The sequence below is a fragment of the Phodopus roborovskii genome, unplaced genomic scaffold (genome assembly GCF_943737965.1).
Source record: "Phodopus roborovskii unplaced genomic scaffold, PHOROB, whole genome shotgun sequence".
NCBI classification, from domain to species: domain Eukaryota; kingdom Metazoa; phylum Chordata; class Mammalia; order Rodentia; family Cricetidae; genus Phodopus; species Phodopus roborovskii.
The window spans coordinates 19,275,863-19,294,572 of NW_026126418.1; the positions used below are offsets into that span (position 1 = coordinate 19,275,863).

At 35.1% G+C, this 18,710-nt stretch overlaps 1 protein-coding gene across 1 annotated transcript; it reads left to right on the top strand.

The window, feature by feature from the left end:
• The first annotated feature begins 15,680 nt into the window (after positions 1 to 15,680).
• LOC127222043 (olfactory receptor 8H1) lies at positions 15,681 to 16,628 on the top strand. Its single transcript, XM_051183955.1, has one exon. It carries the CDS (start codon positions 15,681 to 15,683, stop codon positions 16,626 to 16,628), a length of 948 nt encoding a protein of 315 aa, XP_051039912.1.
• The last annotated feature ends 2,082 nt before the right edge of the window (positions 16,629 to 18,710 follow it).

An 18,710-nucleotide genomic window follows, 5' to 3' on the forward strand; every position in this document is an offset into this window, starting at 1 on the left:
TTATAATAGGTCCTGTCTTTAGTAAGTAAGTGATTTTTTAATTTTCTGATTCCCGTATTGCAGAAAATTAATAATCCCATATCAATGTGATAACAAAATGGATAATACAAATTGATGAAAATAAAAGATCTTTGTTATAATTTAAAGACATTGCTAAATTTTACTGCATTGTATGTTTGTACAATATTCAAAAATATTTTTAAAAAATCTTAATTTAATCACAATTATAGAACTGTCTGGACAGAAATAAAATCAATAATTTAGAAATTTGGTTTTGTTTCAAGTTACTGGAATAATATTACATGAGAGGAAAATGGGACGTTGTAATACTGAGGAAAATATAAAAAATTTAAAAGTTTTTATGAAAATGAACAGTGTATAAATTATAAACATGTATGCCCATGTTTTTAATAATTATGAAATTTCAGCTTATAGCTTAGGTTTCTTCCTCATTAGCTCTTACAATCAAATATACCCATTTAGATTAATCTACATTCTATCACGAGGCATGAATTCTCTTCCATCTTGCACCACTTGTTTCTTCTCCATGTCTTCCTGATATCCCTTCCTCCAATTCCTCCCCTATTCCTTTCTATCCCTGGAAATCCCACCTACACCTCCTGCCTAACTATTGACCATTCAGCTCATTATTAAACCAACTTCAGCAATATGTCTTCATACAGTGGACAAATATCCCACATATTATTTGGGACTGGGATGTAGAAAGTACTTTCTCCTTATACTCTTTCACTGTCTTTGATCTTATTAATGATATATGTAAACTGTTCAAAGTAAGTTTGGCATTTAATGATTGTCAAAGCATTTACTGCATTTTAGAAGTGCATATAATTGACAATGAATTCATAATTTGTTGCATCAAAATGCTTTTCAGACAAAATAATAAATATATTTTATTTTTAGAATTGTTTCTATATTTTATATTATTTATGTTTAATATAGCTTTTATGTAAACAGTGATTCCAAATAATGAAATTCTAATTAGTGTTTAGCTTTGTTGTTGATCTATTACAAGTACATAGACAAATACTATACTTTTATTTATTATCTTTAGGAAATATATTCTATTACTTTATAATCATATTGATTTACTATATGATATGTATTCAAGTATGCTTAGTTTCAAAGACTGACTCTCCAGTTTACTCACATTAAACACATGAGAATTTTTCTGTTTTAATCTCTTTCAAAGACTGGTATTATACTATATCAATACTCCAGAAAATATCATAACATTTGTGAACCAGTGAATAAGTGTCTGCAATCCTGGAAGTTATTCCTATTAGGTTGAGTTTCTGATATTAATAACATTTGAATAAATTTTCACAGTAAATATTTTCTTATTTTGTTTACATTTTATTATGAATATGCCATTTTATATATTTTCCATCAAATTTTACTGCTGGTATTGAGGGTGCATTTGTTTTAAAAATATAAATTTTATTGCTATGCTATTCATGCTGATTTAAGCTATAGTGTAACATATTTATGGGAATTTCAAGGGATTACAGCTTTCAGCTTTAAATATTGTTTCAAATTTCAAATATACAATGTATAATATAGCCAAAGAACTAGTGCTGTTTTCAGATTTGGTCAGAGAAGTCTCTGTCCTCAGTGGGAAAATAGTGTATGCACTTAATAAGTGAATGCTAAGAGTTCTTTCCTGAAGAGAACAACTGCATTACATACAGGGTATTGTGATTTTACTTGCCTCTGCCATAATTACCGTCTTATTTTCCTCTTCTTCCTGAATTTCATGCTGGCTCCTCCTAACTCCTGCCATCATCCCATGTGCACATGTGTTTGTGTATTTGTAGGCCTTGTACAAGTAGTCACAGCTATTGATTGCTCATGTTTGTGACATCTATGACACAACCAAAAAATAATGCTTCATATTTTTTTTTCTGAATACATCAGCTGCCATCTTCTGCAGTGTTTCCTGGGCCTCATAAGAGGATGATATTGTTGTCATTTAGTAGTTGGTACTCAACTCCCTTTTTCATCACTTTGTACAGTAAAAGTCTTTTTCATACTTGGTTAATCGCTGAAGTGAGAAGCTTTTTCATTAAAGCTATGAGTAATACTGACCTATGTACCACAGATCTAGAGGGCAATTATCCAATCACACTTTAACTTTCAAATCTATACATTAAGTCATATCTATTTCTATGCCTAGTAACCTTACATTCTTTATGTGAACAATAGTAGTAAAAAAACCTGACTTCATAGACAACATCAAAAATCACATTAATCAATTTTAGTTAACATATGTACTTTATTATAAATGATTAAAACATCTATCTATCTATATCTATATATCTATATATATATAATATGATTACATAATGAATTTATACTCATCACAAAATAGTTAATATTTTCAGCTTAATTTAATTATTATAATTAAATATTACAATGATTGCTTTGAGGGAGAGCAATGAAAGGCTTATCTTGATAGAGGGAGCCTTTGTGGGGTTAGGGAGAAAACTGGGGGAATTCCCAGGAATCCACAAGGATTACCCTAGCTAAACTCCCAGCAAAAGTGGATGGGGTGCCTAAGCTGCCCTGCTGCAGTAATCACATTAAGGGACTACCCTGTCATCATAGAACCTATGTTCAATAAAAATTGTTGTAGAAATTCACAGCTAAGTACTGAGCTGTGCTCCTGGAGTTCAGTTGAAAAGAGTGAGCAGGGATCATATGAATAAGGTGTGGGGGTCAAGATCATGATGGGAAAAACCTCAGAGACAGCTGATCTGATGTAGAGGGAGCTCAGGCATTATGGACACACAGCTGGGGAACCTGCATAAGACTGAACTATACCCTCTGTTGTTGAAATATGTGTGATTGGATCTGTTTACAGGGCCCTTGGCCGTGGAGGCAGGGCTTATCTTGGGTGCATGATCTGGCTTTTTGGAGCCTATTCCCTATGGTGAGATACCTTGTTCAATCTTGAAGTAGGGTGTTTGGGCATAGTCCTGTCTCTATTTGGTATGCTAGGTTTTATTGACTCCCCATGGGAGATCTCACCCCTCTAAGGAGTTAATTGGGGGGTGGGATAGCAGGGAAAAGGAAAGGAACCTGGGGAAGGTATGTAAAATGAAAGAAGTAACTGTATATATCAAATTTAATTGACCAAATTATACTATACTAAATCATCCGCATCTTTATTTTTTATTATGTATCTTCCTCCCACTGTGATTTGAGCTACATACCCTAATACTCAGCTCTAAAATGACCTATAATATTGCCTTGAATATATAATATAGACCTACCTCTCCTTTGCTGGTATTTGTGCTGTATTTTCATATAATATATAATTATGTAAATGTAATTTTTTCTATATAATAGATTGAACAGCAGGTACTGGACATTTAGAAAATGCTCTGCCTTTGACCTATGTACCTGAACATTTTTTCTTTTACCCCAAAATTATGATCAATTGACTTAGCTGGATTTGAGATTTTATTTCCCTTATCTTCTTCAGCAGCTGGTTTTGGAGCCTGAAAAGAGAGGCTGAAAACACATTTGTCTCTTTTTTTAAAATAGTGGTGTTTATCCTACATATACATGTTTTCTATATATGCCTTGAGATCAATGAGACAAGAACAACAATTCGGATGTCCTGGAATTGGAATTATGGATGGTTGTCACCTTCAGGTTTGTACTAAGAGCCATACACAGCATTCTGCAAGTGTAGTACATGAATATTGAGCAATATCTAGCTTCAAAATTTTCAAAATCATTGCTTTTTTTCTCTTATTCCTTCCACTGACTTAAGGTCTCCAATAGTTCTTATAGCATGGTCTTTAGAATGAATAACACAACTGGCACAGGAAAAAATCTTCTGTGGGTTCCCATGCCAGATGAGAGATGGTAGAGCATTGCCAATTTTCTGGACATCTCTCAAAACAATGGCAAAAGTTGGGCTACTCCCTGGCCTAATCAGGCTTAGATTTACTTATCTCTGTAGTGACAAAAGCCACATATTGACAACGTCAATCAAGCTTCTCAGATATTGTGTCGCTTGCAGTCTGCTAATCTGATTCATATACTTGGGAGAGACAGTGTCTTGTGGTGATATGTTGTTTAAGATTTAATAAAGCCAATTAATATCTAAATTCAAAGCTAGTCATAGCCGTAGAGCTAGGCAAAATGATCCATACCTTTATTCTACTATTCACAGTAGTTAGCTGCCAGCAGTGAATAGGTCTCAGATTATAAAGTCTACTGATTGAGATTAAGAACACTCTCATGGTTTAGACCCACATTTGAAGGAAGATTTAATTAAATACTGGCCAGTTGGGTAGGCTCTGGTCAGTTCCATACCTGGTTCCACAGGAAAATGACCCCAAATCACAGTTTGCAGTGACTAATTCTTTTCAGGTACAACCAAGGGCTCATATATCCTGATGTATTTCCTGCCTGTGAACCTCCTGATCATGTGATAAAGCACAGCTAGTGCAGATGAATCAACCAAGTTTGTTTAGGGAGTGAAAACATGTAATTTGTTATCTTCCACAAATAATAGCCTCCAAAATTTTGGGAACTATTTATCATAGGGCAAGGGTCTTTCAGATTAGAGGCATTTTTTGTTTCATTGATCTCTATGGCATAGAAATTAAAACTTAAAATGTAACTTTGACTTTCATATTTTCCCCTTGAGTTGTATCCTGAGACAACCCCTGGATTCTCTGATGGGTATCTGTTTGTATTAGGATCTAATAACCATCAGGTTAATGGTATCCAGACAGGAGTTATCATTTAGTTAAGTCATCAATATGCAAGAATCAAGAGCAAATTAGAAGAAGCAGATGAGCCAAAGGCCTTGTGATGTCTATCACCAAGAGTTACTATCTAGAATGAACCTGGAAATGAGAATGGGGGCCAATTATTTACTTCATCACAGGTCTCCTTTTTTGAAACGACTTTTTTAGTGCAGTCAGATTATATCCAATGATTCCAGAGTGGTTTGCATAGAAACAACAATTTTCTCTTACAGCTATATGAAAGCATCTGTTTTACATAGAGCAGGTTGAGTGTCTCATCATATTTGAGAGCTATTTCAGCTAATGAATATACACAAAGATAGACTGTGGTCTATTTGGTTTTAACAGGTACTTTTCCTGCTATGACAATAGGCATTATAAGTAGCTACTTTCCCACCTATTTCAGGGAGTTTCCTGTTGATTATTCCAATCTGTTAGGGCACAAGGGGTGTTGAACTCTCTCTGCAACTGCTTCCTGCTGAAACTACGGCATTGCAATCAGGGCCCATAAAAGCTTGAATGAAGGTTGAAGTCAAATAGGAAATTTAGGCCAAGGGGAATTCATCAGAACATCTGGTTTGCTGACCTAGCTAAAGAGACAGAGACAGTCACATGGGCTGGACTGGACTGGTCCACATCAAGTATTCAAAAAAAAAAAAAAAAAAAAAAAACAAAAAAAAAAACAACAGGGCTCCCCATTGTTTGGAGCCAGTTTTAGTCAGCAGATGATGCTTATGTGTATCTGTCAGCCAAGTGGAAATCTGCTGAAAAAGATATAGACTAGGAACAGGTTAAAGCTAGATGTGGTTTCAGCACTTAAAGTGGAAAGTGGGCACAATCTTGTATTTTCAACCAAGAAACTATGTCCAGTTAAGAACCACCAGCAAAGGAAAAATCAGTTTTATTTGCCTGAGGGCCCATAGACTGTTCAACACCCCCCCACACACACACTGACATGCACATTCAGGGGGCTGGTTCATGCTGATTCTTCTGCTCAGCTGTCAGTCTGGGGTCTGTGAGCTCCCATTTGCTAAGGTCAGCTGTTTCTGTGAGCTTCCCCAGCCTGCTCTTGACCCCTTTTCATCACTTCTCCCTCTACAACTGGATTCCAGGAGTTAGGGGTTTGAATGGGGGGATGATGGGGGCAAATGGGAGCATGGAAGGAAGAAGGAACTGGGATTGGTATGTAAAATGAGATTATTAAGATTGTTTCTAATTTAAATAATAATTAAAAAATGAATTTTCCCCAAAGTCTCACTAGACACACAAATACACACACACACACACACACAAACACACAAATACATAAAAATTGAGTAAAAAGAAATTAGAAGAGAATCAAAATGGCTCCCTAGATAGTCATGTACTAATGGAGGAAAAGTGAGACAAACACAAATCATAGAGTAACATGACAAAAGTTGCCCCTCCTATAATTGGGTTATATTTAAACTATCCATTTTAAAGGTGGGATTCTACAGCATGACATTTTCTATAAATTATTTCTTTTAGTTTTTGACACTATAATTTCTTCATTTTCCTTTTTAGTTTCCTCAGTTCAGCCTTTTCCTTATGCCCCTACTTCCTATTTTTAAAATGTATGACCTCTTTTTTACATTGATAGTTGTTAAATATATCTACATATATGTATAAAATATATATTCCTAGATGAATAAATCCAGCCAGCTAAGTCTCTATAGTGTCATTAGTATGTAGGTTTTCAGGGCTAGCTATTTATCTTCTTGGGAAAGACTATTGCTTTCTTCCTTGGAGTTCCCTGGTTGCCTGTATTTCTTTGAATAGGGCTGGTGCTTTTCAGACTTTCCTCTGTACGTTATCACGTTATCATTTCTATTGTTGTTTTCCTTGCTCAGTAATGATGGAGTCATGATGGTTATATTTCATGTGTGTAGCTTCTGATATTCATCATAATATCATCTCACAGTCAATTTTCAATTCCTGTGGTTCTTATAATCTATAAATCATCTCATTATCAACAATAATCTTTAAGTTTTTTTTTTTTCATTCATCTCACTCAGGCTCCATGTTTGTATTTTTTGAATTTTTAAACTAATTAATTAATTAATTAATTACTTCCCAGTCCAATAATACCCTTCTCCCTCTTCCACTCCCTGCACTTGTTCCTCCAAACATCCCCCCTGCTTCCCATCCTCTCTCCCTTCACCCCAGAAAAGTATAGTTCTTCCTTTTACATAAGTCAGCCATGGCATAACAAGTGTCATAAGGACTAGCCCCTCACACATGCACAGCAAGCTTGAGAACCCACTATGAGGAAAGGGTTCCAAGAGCAGATAAGTCAGAAACGTTCCCTTCTCCCTCCTCTTGGAGTTCCACATAAGACCAAGCTAAACAACACTAACATATGTGCAGAGGGCCAAGGTCAGTCATATGCAACTTTGCTGGTTGTTGTTTCAGTCTCTGTGAGCCCCTATGAGCCCAGGTGAGTTGATTCTATATTTTTTCTTGTGGTGTCCTTGGCCTCTCCAGATTCCAAAAACGTTCCTCCCACTCTTCAACATGATTCTACAAGATCCTAATGTTTGTGGGACTCTAAATTTCTTTCCCATTGGTTTTTAGGTGAAGCCACATTCAAGACAATGGGTCTAGGCAATGATCAATGCATAGAAGAGAATATCATAGAAATGATTTCATTGACTTTTTTTTTTATTTTTTGACAGTCATATTTGCTTCTATCTTCTGTCTCTGGGCTGTCCAGCTTCTGGGCCATAGCCCTCCAGGCTATGACAGGGGTAGTCACCCTCTCACAGTAAAATAGACTAACTACTGATTAGCCATTGCCGCAATTTATTCACCACCTCTGTCCCAGCATATTTGTAGGCATTACCAATTGTAGGTTAGGTATTATGTGGCTGGGCTGGAGTCCCAATCTATCTACTTCTAGTCCTGCCTAGTTACAGGAGTTTGCCATTATCAGGACCCCTAGACAGGGTCATCCTCATAGATTTCTAGGATTTTCCATTACATTAAGCCTCCAGCTCATACTAGGGGTGTCTCTGGTTCTAATTGTCTTTCTCAGTACTTTCCATTTATTCTCAACCCACCTCATTTCTCTGATTCCACTGCCCACCCTCCCATCTAGACTTTTCCTCCATTCACTTGTTGTGTCTACTTACCTTCACAGTAAGATTCATGTGTTCCCCCACCCCAGCCTTCCATGTTACTTAGCTTCTTTGGGTGTGTGGATATATATGGTTATCCTTTACTTTCTGGATTTTCTCACTGTCTGTTAATATATCTCCCTTTTCATTTCTGAATTGTCTATCATGTGGCTTTTCTCAAAAAGACCATTCTTTGTTTCACTGTTTCTTTGCATTGTTCTTTGTGATTCTATTTCAATGATTTCAGATTTCCATTTATTTCCTGCCTTTTTCTCCTCTTAGTTGTGGTTTGCTTCTTTTTCTTCTAGAGCTTTCAGGTATATTAATGGGAGATGTCATTCTGTAAATTTTTTTCAAATACTGGTTAATGAATAAAGCACTGTTGGCCAATAGGAAAGCAAGATAGGTGGGACTAGGAGACAAGGAGGAAAGAGAAAGTAGTAAGGAGGGTTCAGCATGGAGAGACTGGGGAGAACAGATGCTGGCCCCATTACCCTGTAAGATGAAACCATGTGGAAATACTTAGATGAACAGAAATGGGTTAATAATTAAGACAGAGTTAACCAATAAGAAACAAGTAACAGGCCAACAGCATTATATCAAATACAGAGTCTCTGTGTGTTAATTGTGGCTGGTGCAGCAGTGGGACAAGACCAGCAGAGGGTGGAAAAACTTACTCCTTACAGTATATTGTTAGGTTGAAAGTATGACATCTCTCTAATATCTTTATGAAGGCACTTAGTGCTATGAACATTCCTCTTTGCACTCATTGTGCCCCTAAGTTTAGATATGTTGCACACTCACTTTTATTGAATTATAGGAAGTCTTTAATTTTGGTTTTTGTTTGTTTGGTTTTCGTTTTTTTTTTTTTTTTTTTTTTTCCTTGACCCAGTATTGATTCAGTAGTGAATGTTAAGTTTTTCTGATTTTGTGGGCTCTCTACTGTTACTATTTTTATTGAAATCCATCTTTAATCCATTATGGTCAGGTAAATTACTAGGGGTTATTTCAAGGTTTTCCTTACTTTGTGACAAAATATTGTGTAATTTTTGTAGAATATTCCACAAGGTGCTGAGAAGGCATATTCTTTTCTATTTGGGTGAAATGTTCTGTATATTCCTGTTGGTTCCATTTCAGTCATGAAGTTTGTTAGCTTCATCTTTTTTCTGTTTTTTTACCTGGGTAACCTGTATGATAGAGGGGTATAGAAGTCTCCCACATTTAATGTGTGAGGTTCAATGCACGATTCAATCTTTAGTAATATTTCTTTAATATATGTGAGTGCCCTTCCATTTGGGCCATAGATATTAACAATCGCATTGTCCTCTTGATGGATTTTTTTCTTTGATTGGTAGGAAATGTCCTTCTCCATCTCTTTTGATTAATTTTTTTACAAGTCTATTTTTTTTTACATATTTGAATGGCTACACCAGCTTGCTGTTTAGGTTCATTTGCTTGGAAAATATATGTATAACCTTTGTCTGAGGTAATATCTATTTTTGGTATTGAGGTGTGTTTCTTATATACAACAGAAGGTGGATCATGGTTTTGGTTTTTTTTTTTTTTTTTTTACCTCTTCTGTAACCTGTGTCTTTTTATTGGGGAATTGAGTCCATTGATATGAGAGATATTAATGATTAATTATTGTTAATTCCTATTATTTCAATGTTGTGATTGTTGGTATTATGTGTGTGTGTCCTTTCTTTGTGTTTCGTTAGTGTGAAGTCATTTATTGCTTGTTTTCATGGGGGAATTAACATATATGAGTTCGAGTTTTACTTCTTTTTTTCCTTTAAAATTTTAAATGAAATCCTAGTTCCCTCACCTTCCCATCCTCCTCATCACCCCACCAAAACCCAGCCCTTCCCCTTTTTGCTCTCAAGGGAGGGTGAGGCTTTGCTTGGGGAGTATTCAAAGTCTGTCATATCATTTGGGGTAGGGCCTAGGCCCTCCCCATGTGTCTAGGATGAGAAAGTATCTATGTGGAATGGGCTCCCAAAGTCCATTGGTACACTAGAGATAAATACTGACCACTACCAGAGGACCCATAGACTGCTCAGTCCTTCCAGCTACCACCACATTCAGGGAATCTGGGTTGGTCCTATGCTGGTTTCCCAGCTATTAGACTGGAGTCCATAAGTTCCCTCTTGTTCAGGTCAGTAGTTTCTGTGGGTTTCTCCAGCCTTGTCTTGACCCCTTTGCTCATCACTCTTCCCTGTCTGCAACTAGATTCCAAGAGTCTGGCTCAGTGTTTAGTCATGGATGTCTGCTTCTGCTTCCATCAGCTACTAGATGAAGGCTCTAGGATGGCATATAAAGTAGTCCTCAATCTCATTATTGGGGAAGGGCATTAAAGGTAGGCTCTCTACTATTGCTTAGATTGTTAGTTGGGATCATCCTTGTAGATCTCAGGACATTTCCTTAGTGCCAGATTTCTCTTAAAACCTATAATGGTTCTCTCTGTTAAGGTATCTCTTTTGTTGCTTTCCTCTATTCTTTCCTCGTCTCAATCTTCCTGTTCCCTCGTGCCCACCTCTCAGATTTGTAGATAGATATTGTTTAAATTTGTTTTGCATGAAATATGTTTGTTTTCTTCATTTATGGTAATTGGAAGTTTTGGTTAGTATAGTGTTGGGTGGTACCTGAGGTATCTTAGATCCTGTAAGGCAGTTGCACAGGCCCTTCTATCATTTATAGTCTCCTTTGAGAAGCTGGTATAATTTAATAGGTCTGCATTTATATGCCATTGACTTTTTTCCTATGCAATTTTTAATATTGTTTCTTTTTTCTGTTTGTTTATTGTTTTCATTATTATATGACATGGAGACTTTTTCTAGTCCAATATATTTGGTGCTTTCTAAGCTTTTTGTAACATTATAGGCATGTCCTTCTTTAAGTTAGGAAATATTTCTTCCATGATTTTGTTAAAATTGTGTTCTGGTCCTTTAAGTTGGTATTCTTCTTCTATTCCTATTATTCTTAGGTTGAGCATTTCCATAGTATCCCAGGTTTTTTTTTTTTTTGGATGTTTGTTTCAGGAAACGTTTTGATTTAACATGTTCCTTGATAGACAAAACTATTTCCTCTATCTTATCTTGAGTGCTTGAGATTCCTTCTTCCAAATCTTTTATTCTGTTGTTGATACTTGCATCTGTAGCTCCTGTTTGCTTACCCAGATTTTCCCTTTCCAGAATTCCCTCAGTTTGTGCTTTATTTATTACTTCTGTTTCCATTTTCAGGTCTTGAACAATTTCCTACACCTATTTCTTTTCTTTTTCTTGGCTCTCTTAGCATTCTTTATGAGATTTATTGATTTCTTCTACTATTTTCCTTGTCTTTTCCTCAATTTCTTTAAGGGATTTTTTTTTTTTTTAATTTTCTCTTTAAGGACCTGCTCACCTTTATAAAGTTGGGTTTAAGATCCTCTTCTTGTGCTTCTGCTGTGTTGATTTGTTCAGGTCTTGCTGTTGTAGGAAAGCTAGGATCTGGTGGTGCCACGTTGCTCTTTCTGTTCAAGATTATATTCTTATACTGGATTATGGGCATCTAGATTTGGGATATTTGTAGGTCTTGGTGTCAGTTCCCCAGTTTGTCTTCATTGGATGGCTGTTTTTCACCCGTTTCTGTTTTCACTGTGGTCGTCTGACTTATGTTGCCCAGGGGTCCAATGACTCACAAGTTTTTATTAGGCTTTTTCCAGTAGTGATTTTTCAGCCTTCAAAACCTCCCAAGTATGGAGTATCAGCATTGTCTATACAGCTCTTAGTAACTTCATGGCCCTTGGGTTCCAGATACCTGCTTGGTCTCTGGAATTCCTAATATGGCATGACATCCAATACAACAGAAGTTGTCTTTGAAGTTTGTGGACTGTGATACAAACTTAGGAGAAGGGGTATATTTGGGGAATGCTGTGCCAGCTTCAGGGAGTGTTAATTGGCTGTGGTTAGTGTTTTCTTTGGGTCCCTAAAATCACCCTGGCATCAGTTAAAGCAAAAGTCTTCTACTGACATTTTAGGACAGAATATGGAGCAAAGGGAAAAAAGGTACTTTAGGGGGGATGTTGGGAGAGCGTGAAGAAAAGTTACCTTGGGTCCCCAGTCAGACCTCTAGTAAAAATATTGGAATTGTGGGCTGATATCTGAGAAACAAGGAGAGGGGTGCAGTTTTGACTAATGGTTGGCCTTTAAAGAGTATTATCTGTCAGTGTGTGGTATCCAACCTTGGGTCCGTAGGATCAGCCTGGCCCCTGGTGAAGAATACAGAGGTGTGATCTGAGATATGGAGAATAAAGGAAGGAGTGCTCTACATCTATATATTTTAATTGTGTGTTTTAGGGTTTTGTTTGTTTGTCTTGTTTAGCATTGGTTTTATATGTTTTGTTTGAATTGTCGAATGATCTACAAATGTTGAAAAGAGAAAGCTTCATGATGAGGGTTGAATTCTACATGTATCTGATGGTATAAGAAAAATAATTATGATGTGGTTAGGAATTATGCTGATTTATTAAAGTTTCAGTTGTAGGTTTTTGCATAAAATACATGACTTCACTAGACCTGACTAGCTTTCCAGGTGTCCAGTACCAGGCATCTAGGCAAATTTAAATGCAATTCAAGAGCTTTGCTTTCTATCAAGATATGTGTGCCAGTAATGAATCCTTGTTTCTTTATAATTTATTTATTTGTTTGCTTCATTTTGTTTTGTTTAATTTTGCCATTCTATTACCTTCTGTGGTTCATAGATATCCTAGGTATCACCTGGCATTGGTGGTGTATATCTTCAATCCCAGCACTCTAGAGTCAGAGGCAGGTAGATCTCAGTGAGTTCAAGATCAGCCTGATCTACAGAGCTAGTTCCATGACAGGCTCCTAAGCAATACAGAGATACCCTGTTTCTAAAAACCAAAAACAAACAAACAAAAAACCCTAAACAAAACAAATAAAAACAATCCCCCCCAAAAAGAAGAAAGAAAAAAGAAAGCAAAGGTATATAGAACTGTTGGTGGCTTTCTTTTATTGGAAGGTGTATAGACCACCTTCCAATAGTCCACAGTGAGAAGCCATTCGGGTCAGTTTCAGCTCTGGGATCTCTGGTTCCTGTATGGGAAGAGTATGTTGTCTTCAACAATAGAATCGTTCCACTTCTTGGAGAAACCAGTGACATAGCAATACCCTTTAATATTCTGTGGTCTTTTAGACAACACTGATCAATCAGTCAAATGTGTACTTGTTGTGTTGATGTGGTTTTACTAGATGGTTCATGGTTGTTGGGAGAGTATTTTCAGCCAGACAAGAAAATTTTATTTTAGATGTATATGTATTTATATACAGGTTTACATATTGTATATGTATTTTTATGTAAATAATTAAAAGTATGATTTCTTATTACATCTTCACAGTCCTTCCTGTTTTTGTACCCTCTTTCCCTTCTGTATTTATCATCTGCACTTACCCAATTAGAGCCCATTTCCCCCAATAGATAACTTGTACCCTGCAATTTAAATTTCTATTGCCCCCTACTTCTCAGACCTTAAAAGGTTCCTATTTTCATTCTGGTTTTTGTTTGTTTGTTTCTAGTTACTCAAAGATATGTATTAACATCTGATGATTTGGAGTTAAGAAGAGACTCAAATGAAAAAGTATATAAGCAATTTGTCATCAGTGTCTCAGTTACCTTACTCAACATGATTTTTTCTAGTCACATCTATTTTCCTGAAAAGTTTCTGATTTAATTTTCTTATAACTGAGTTGTATCACATTGTGATTATGTATCATTTTTTAACCATTATAAGGTGAAAACTTTTATGTTTTATTTTATAAGAGTTGTCAGTAGAGCTATAATGAACATGACTGAACAACTGTCTGTGTGGTATCATGCCAAGTCCTTATGGCATGCATGCCAAGGAAAATTATGCCTCTCTGTGTCCAAAATAGGATGCCTATTGCCATGATATTGCTCAGCTCATGTTTAAGCAGTCATTTTGGTAAAACTTTATTGAGTGTACCTACATACATCTAAGGTGACAACATCTCACAGCCAAGTCCCTATTCCTCTGGCTCCTTCAAATTTTCTTCTCTCTCTTCTGAAATAATCCCTGATAGGTGATAGAGTCGTTTTGTAACTGAATCAGTTGGGCCCCAACAGCGTAATCTGATTGGTTGTAGTTTTTTGTTATGGTATTTTTCTGCTGATAAGGAAAATTCCCTAATTAAAGGAGAGACCCACACTTATCAGTGAGTATAGAGACAACTACTCTATTGTTTTTACTAACCATATTACCTGCAGCAGAATAATTTCTTCCATTTTTTTATTTTGAAAACTATACTATTCTATAAGCACATTATCATTGCCAAAGTAACTACTTTGAATTTAAAAATAATGCCCTGTAGCTAATCTACTTAAAAATGCCCTGATGTGAATAGAATGTTATCTAAATACTGTATAAATTTAATGTATTAATGAGTATACATATATATGTGGTGCTTCAGAAAAATAGCACATTTATTGTGTTCTTCTTTATAGGACTCCAGGGAAAAGAAAACCCTTTGCTGAAGTAGTCCTTTGACCTCAGTTATTGAATGCTCGCCAAGAAATCTGTCTCTGAAAAATCTCCCCTGAGAATGACCATGTTATGTGATGCTCATGACTTTAGCTGATTTGTTCTGGAGTCATGAAGTAAACACAAAAGCCCTAGACTTCTCTGCTCAGATTTCCACTCGATCATAGAATAAATTTGTGCCCATAACTTCCTTTAAAAGTTGATTTTGACAAAGACCTGGAGAAAGTTTTGAGAATAATTTATTTCTGAAGTTTTAAAAATGACTTCACAAAAATTGAAAAAAATAATCAAAAGGAATACCAAAACACTAGGACTGACATATTCAAATCCTTAAATACATTTTCTCATTCATTTGTGAGAAACTTTAGGAGTTAAATACTTTCAGTCAAATGACATTAGAAGTGTTTTCCTCCATATTTTTACTACCAACGTTGACACTCAGAGTAAGTATTTTTAAAATTGTGAAGGTTTGAAGTAATGAAAACAAAGACTATCTTTAAAAGTTTAAGTACATATATCACTTGGCACTTATAAAAGTAAGCTCAGGATTGTGAAAAACTTAGATTTGGTGGAAGGATATTACACTAGTGAGGATTCACAGTTCAATTAAATAATTTTACTTTAAAATTGTTTTGAATTTTCTGAAGAATTAACCCACCTTTATTTGTAGTCATTTATCTTAATCAGGCTATTATAATTCAGTAGAAAGTAATTAGGGTTAATAGACATTGAAAAAAAGCAGGAAAGAAATGATGCATTGGAGTTTTCTATTTTCTTCTTTAAGTATGTGGCATTTCCTTAGACTTACTGGAATAAGAGTGTGACTGACATCTGTGGTGGCACCTAGCATTTTTTACCATGATCTTAGAGTCTACAAAAGTTTATGCTGAGTTCATATAAATTAACTGAATTTTCCACATCTTATATTTCTGTTAAAGAGGGGATGGTATTACCATATACATGATAGCATTTCATATGAGTCCATTTATAACATGACATTATTTAAACTAGCAACAATTTTCTTGAAAATATAGAATATATTATCACTTATAATATAATCAAGTGCCATTTTGTCCTTCTAATTGGTAATTGAATTATTTACTATTGCATAATATAGTTATAAAAGTACTGTAACAAAAATGCACAAGCATAAATTCCATAATAGAACCTTTGATTTCTCATCATTTAGAGTCATTCACTATGAACATCTGTAATCACACAAATAAACCTGACTTCATCCTCATGGGACTGACCGATTCTAAAGAGACCCAGCTGTTCCTTTCTGTGCTGTTTCTCCTGATATACTTGGTCACTGTGCTGGGGAACATAGGCATGATACTGATCATTTGTCTAGATATCCAGCTTCACACCCCAATGTATTTCTTCCTCATCCATCTCTCATTCCTTGACCTCAGTTACTCAACTGCTGTCACACCTAAAACCTTAGAGAACCTGCTTACTTTGAAAAGGAGAATTTCTTTTATAGGTTGTTTCATCCAGTTGTACATTTTCATCCTCTTGGCAGCTACTGAATGTTTTCTGCTTTCCTCAATGGCCTATGACCGCTACATAGCTATCTGCAAACCTTTACACTACCCAGTTATTATGTCTTCACGATGCTGCCTTTCCCTGCTCACTGGGTCCTACATGATTGGAGCTGTGGATTCCTCTGTCACTGTGTTTGACATGATTAAATTACATTTCTGCAAGTCCAATGTTATCCATCACTTTTATTGTGACACATCTCCACTTTTATCTCTGTCTTGCAGTGACACCCATGTAGTTGAAGTAATTATATTCATTTTTGCAGGTTCTACCATTCTGGGTTCCCTTATCACAATATCTGTGTCATATGTGTCTATTCTTTCTACTATTTTGAAGATCAGTTCCACTTCAGGAAAGCAAAGAGCCTTCTCCACTTGTGCCTCTCACCTCCTTGGAGTTACTGTCTTTTATAGTACTCTGATCTTTACCTATTTAAAGCCAAGTAAATCCTACTCTTTGGGAAAGGATCAAGTAGCTTCTGTTTTTTACACCATTTTGATCCCCATGCTGAACCCACTCATTTATAGTCTCAGAAACAAGGAAGTGAAAGGTGCTGTTGTTAGACTAGTGAAGAAGAGACAAGGATCCAGGAAGTTAAGATAAGAGTGATGGGAAACAGTCACATTGTTTCCATTTGCATGCTACCATAGTGATTGTATTAAAAAAAAACACAATTAATTTTACTTCTTTTATTTCTCTGGGTATTTCCTCATATTAGCATGTGTTTGGAATTCCAAGAGATATGGTTTTAGATTTCAGTTTCCATTGGTGAATTTCATGGAGCAAATATTAAACTCTTGCATTTTTCTTAATTTAATTTTAAGGAATAGAAATTTACACCATGAGAAAATGTGTTCAAAATACGACTGTATCATATCATGTCCATATTTCCAGAAATCCTTCATTGTATAATATGCAATACATTATTTTTTTAATTCCTTACAGAGAACTAAATTTAGCATTGTTTCTTTAGCAGTACAAAATAGATAATTTCAGATACATGTGGTAACATGATGAAAATAATGTACTTAAGAAACTAACACAATGCTATTTATTATTAGGGAGAAATTCTAGATGTATCTGAAATGGTCAATGTAATTTCTTAAAGAAAATTCACTGGTATTTTATAAATTACTTTCAGATAATTTAATTGACAAACATGCAATTACATTAAAAAGAATACACTCAATTTTTTCCAAATTTGAGTTTTACATAAAAGTCTGAAATAGCAGTAAGTCATAAGAAATTCATGTTGTGCAATAATCATGATGTGACAATTTTGAAAACATTTAGCATTCAGAAAAAAAGAGAAAGTAAATTATCGACACTCAGAAGCATTTTTCTCTCAGTCAATAATTGAGTATCAGGAAATGTTACATAGACACAAAATTTTCTCTGAACTTTCTAGCATTATTCATTCACTTCAAAGTTTATTTTTTGATAATCTCTTTGCCACAGCAAAATTAATGACTGTATCCCTAGTGATTAGGAAAAATGAGTACTGACATCGTAAGTTCCTTGAGATGTTATATACTACAAATCTATCAAGATCAAAATCTGCTTGTAGTATTGCTGCCTTTTTGTATACCCACACAATTCTTATACTTAATTAGTTGCAATACCCATTGTTAATATTCTTTTATACTGTAAATTATGCATACAAAACTATTAAAATAATTTCTTAAATTAAATGATCAACATATATTTTATTATATTTTCTCCATGTGTCTCTGTGTCCTAGGCAAATGTTCATATCATGTATATGTGTTTGTTTTTATTTGGTTTCATTTATGCTTGAGGGTTCATGGGGAGAGTAAGACAAGAGGTTGATCATATATTTTTCTTCCAATTAGTTTTTGAGGCAGGTTTTCTTTCTGAGCCTAGTATTCACCTATTAATATGTTGGCTGGTCTGGGACTTCTGGGGATGCAACTATGTCTACTAGCCAATACTGACTAGTGTTTCAGATAAGTGTCTACTTGCTAGCATCCTTATGTTAGTTGGAATTGAACTCATATCCCTATGCTTGTGTGGCAGGATTTACCAACTGAGCAAGCCTCCATTTTCATATTTAAAAAAGATGATACACTAAGGCAAATATTTCACAATGAATTTATATTTTCATGAATAACATGAGCTTTGTCAGACACAAGATTAATATTTTCTTTATTTAAAAATCTTCAAAAATGTATCTAATCCCCCTATTTTCATAACCTAATCCACATACTGTATATATTATATGTAAATACTACAGGAGCTTATGGTTTGTTATTTTTTTTCTGGTGTCTGTGCTTTCTAGAATTCTTTTTTCATATCCTGATTAGTTTAAATTTGTCATTAGAAATAGTAACTTAAAAAAATTATAGAATGGATTGGGGATGTGATGGGGGTCCATGGGGGTATGGAAGGATGGGAGGGAGAGGAAACTGGGATTGATATGTAAAATAAGATAGTTTCTATTTTAAATAAATTAAAAAAGAATTTAAAGCCATCTAACTTGACAAAAACAACAATTAGATTATGATTTTTACTTGAAGATAATTTTACTTTGTTTGAGGGCTTCATATATCATATACACAGTGCAATGGTTTTCATCAAATCTACTATCAGTCCCTCCTATTCAATTCCTTTCTTATTTCCTTTTACCACTTTCCACTGAGTAACTCGGTACTGGCTGTATGAGCA

Excerpts from the sequence above, each read along its gene's own strand:
- LOC127222043 (XM_051183955.1), top strand. The coding sequence starts at position 15,681 with ATGAACATCTGTAATCACACAAATAAACCTGACTTCATCCTCATGGGA.